A 3021-nucleotide genomic window follows, 5' to 3' on the forward strand; every position below is an offset into this window, starting at 1 on the left:
AAAAAAAAAAGCCCACATCAGTAAAGCAGCATGAGCTCAATGATCAAACTCCTGAAACCTGGTTAACACTTACCAGAACCAGTAGACTGCGAGTAACCAAGTCAATGCGTCCTCTTGTTGGCACAGTCACAACTTCAGTGCCACATCGAAGCTGGGATTGTTCAGCCTGAGCACTGACAGTCACATTTACAGATCCTACAGTGCAGAGAGGAAGTGAGCAACAACTCACGTACACCTCAATTTAGAGAGAGCGCAAAACAGACCGAGAACAGAAGCGGACAGAATCCATTTAAAGGTCTTTCTCCCATTGGCACAGAGACAGGATGAATACGGCTCATTTAAAGGTCTAAGACTGAAGTCCAAGGAAGAAGCTGGAGTCACTTTAACCTGCCAATGAATTGCATGATTAGTGCACAGAGTAAAGAGGACTCTACGGATCCATTTAGGGGTGTGATTGTCATGCTCCATTTTCTAGGATGAAGTTTACACTAGTAACTTGGCTGATTTAGGCCTGTCAGGGACAGCGGTCGACTGACATTTTTCCATATTTAGTGTGGTGGTCGGTTCATAGCAGTGACCAAAATTAAGACGCTTACTGAAAAGATTCTTGCATGTGAGATTGCTTAATTTTGATAAACCAAATACTCATGGAAGGTGGCCCTGTATTTTACATGGCTAATTCGAACAGCGTTACAATAGGCTACATCTTGGTGTGAACATCCACAAAGCAAAGTGACACTAATACCAGCTTGCACTTCTCTAACAGAACTACAAAAATCACACACACCAATACCCATTACATAAATATGAATCCAGACCATGATGCACTTGGACAGATAGTTGAAGACCGTGGCCTTCAGCTCAAAAGACTCTCCACGGATGATGGAGTAAGGCAGGGAGAGCTCCAGGAAGAAGGGCTGGAAGACAGTCAGCTGAACTGGAGGAGCCAAGCCAAAACCTTTGGAGGACAGGCAGAACGCCTCAGTCTCCCATGTGGTGATGGTGTCAGGAACCTTCAGAGGAACTCGTGTGGATCCAGTGTTTCTGAAAAGGACACCGGAAGATATAAACGAGGGGGCCAGGGGAGGCAAACAAATTGAAGCCAAGTGGCTTTAGATCAGTAATGTCAAACTCCGTTCCTGGATGACCACAGCCCAGCAGAGTTCATATTCAACTCGAAACACCTAATCAGGCTCATTTGAAAAACTACAGGACATGTTGGAAACACTCTTCAGGGCTGCGGCAGTCTAGGAACAGAGTTGGACACCTGCTTTAGGCCTAGTCCACATGTACATGGGTATGTTTATAAACCGTTTTTAGAGGTCTTTGAGAAGTGCACGCCAAAGTCTTCACCTTGGCAGTAGTTTTCAAAAAGGTTTCAGTGACTGGATACTGCATTTGTGGGGACAAAATGGCCAAAGCAGCATAGAAGCCTGCCACTTTGAAAATACCAGTGTTTGTGTGGACAGGGCCTTGGAGTCAATTTGCTGAAACAAGAGATTCTTCACTAACCCCACTTGAGCAAGCTGCCAGATCCAGGTTTCTGGAAAGTAAGTCCTGACGGTCACATCAAAAGAGGAGCTGCCATCACCTCCAGTGCCCTCGCCTCCAGCGCCCACTCCTACAGGTGCAGCAGCCATTGCAAAGGCTTCAGGACCATGAAAACGCACTGAAAGAAATACCAGGAGTGCAACCACCAGTTGAGGTTTGGCCATTCATTAAGTTTTATTAGAACAATCATGTCTGTGCACCAGGCTATCCTACAGTAAGAAACTAATAAGATTCATGATAGTGTTGTAGCACAGGTAACCCCCTAAAAAAAAAACCCCAAAGAACCCGGGGGGTGGGGGACTTATTGCATTATGCATTCATGGTAAATGGTCACCTTCCTGCAGGATACACAAGGTTTTAATTTGCCAGAATGAAGTGGTCACAGTTGAAAGCTTAAATTAAACCGTTTTAACGCCCCTTGCGTTTGGATGTACCAAGTCTGGCACAAGAACACCACTTAGGCATTAGGTGTGCCTGTGTATTTCACTTTCAGTAACAAACCTATACGGACCATTACTCAGCAAGCCTTTGACAAACCTTTAAAAGTCAAGATTTACATCAAGAGCCCAAGACATACTGTAAGGGAAGTTGCGATAGTAATTCAGGCCTCTGTACATCAGGCAGTGAGGTTCTTGGACAGGCAGATTTGTTGCAACCTTAATCCCCACACTCTGTCAATGCAAAGCAAGAGACAGTTGGAAAAAAAAAAAAAAAAACGAAATTTAAGTATCCAGCCACCAAGTGATTGCAAATGACTTCCAACCTTGAAAGCTTCGAAAGCTTGGTCTGTAGGAACCGATCGACGGGGTCGAACATTCAGGCACTCCCGTTCATCCTCCACAGGATACGGATAATCTGATAGTGATCGCACTGGGAGCAAGTTGAACACCTAAAACATGGGGAGGTTACATGCATTAAACTGCCAAATACGGACTAACCCAACTTCTGGATTAACTAATATAAAAAAATAAACATTTGGGTTAGTCCATATTTGACCCAAAGTTGGGTTGAAACAGCCCAGCATTTTTTTTTTTTTTTTTGGGAAAGGAACAGCCCGTAAGGCCTGCATTTATCTTTGGAACACAATTTAAGATTTTTGATGGAACCCGACAGCTCTCCGACCCTCTCATGGACAGCAAGGGTACTACCACGATCAACATCCAGATACATGCATTAAACTGCCAAATACGGACTAACCCAACTTCTGGATTAACTAATATAAAAAAATAAACATTTGGGTTAGTCCATATTTGACCCAAAGTTGGGTAAAAAACCACGATTTTTTTTTTTTTTTTTTGAGAACGTAGCAAGGAGAGCTGTAAAATAATCAATGTGACATGGATACACAAACAGCGCATGTTCTGTCAGCCACACCACAAGGATAAGTTCTCTAGTTTGACAAACACGTACCCATGTGGTGCAGCCGACACCGAACATACGCAGTTTGCTTTCAGTGGATGTCCTCCAAAA

General features: G+C 43.9%; 1 protein-coding gene across 1 annotated transcript in view; it reads right to left on the minus strand.

Moving 5' to 3' along the window:
- Positions 1-3021, minus strand: part of LOC107576249 (alpha-2-macroglobulin-P-like) — a gene marked incomplete at both ends in the record, with an annotated part of 16059 nt that overhangs the window by 2605 nt on the left and 10433 nt on the right. Inside the window, 6 exons of the mRNA XM_016262466.1 lie at positions 50-195; positions 264-387; positions 819-1044; positions 1513-1669; positions 2129-2222; positions 2315-2440. Of these exons, the coding sequence (XP_016117952.1) occupies positions 50-195; positions 264-387; positions 819-1044; positions 1513-1669; positions 2129-2222; positions 2315-2440 (873 nt within the window). The remainder of the gene's footprint in view (positions 1-49; positions 196-263; positions 388-818; positions 1045-1512; positions 1670-2128; positions 2223-2314; positions 2441-3021) is intronic.

This window comes from Sinocyclocheilus grahami, unplaced genomic scaffold, assembly GCF_001515645.1.
Source record: "Sinocyclocheilus grahami isolate Dianchi unplaced genomic scaffold, SAMN03320097.WGS_v1.1 scaffold3388.1, whole genome shotgun sequence".
In the NCBI taxonomy this organism is placed as follows: domain Eukaryota; kingdom Metazoa; phylum Chordata; class Actinopteri; order Cypriniformes; family Cyprinidae; genus Sinocyclocheilus; species Sinocyclocheilus grahami.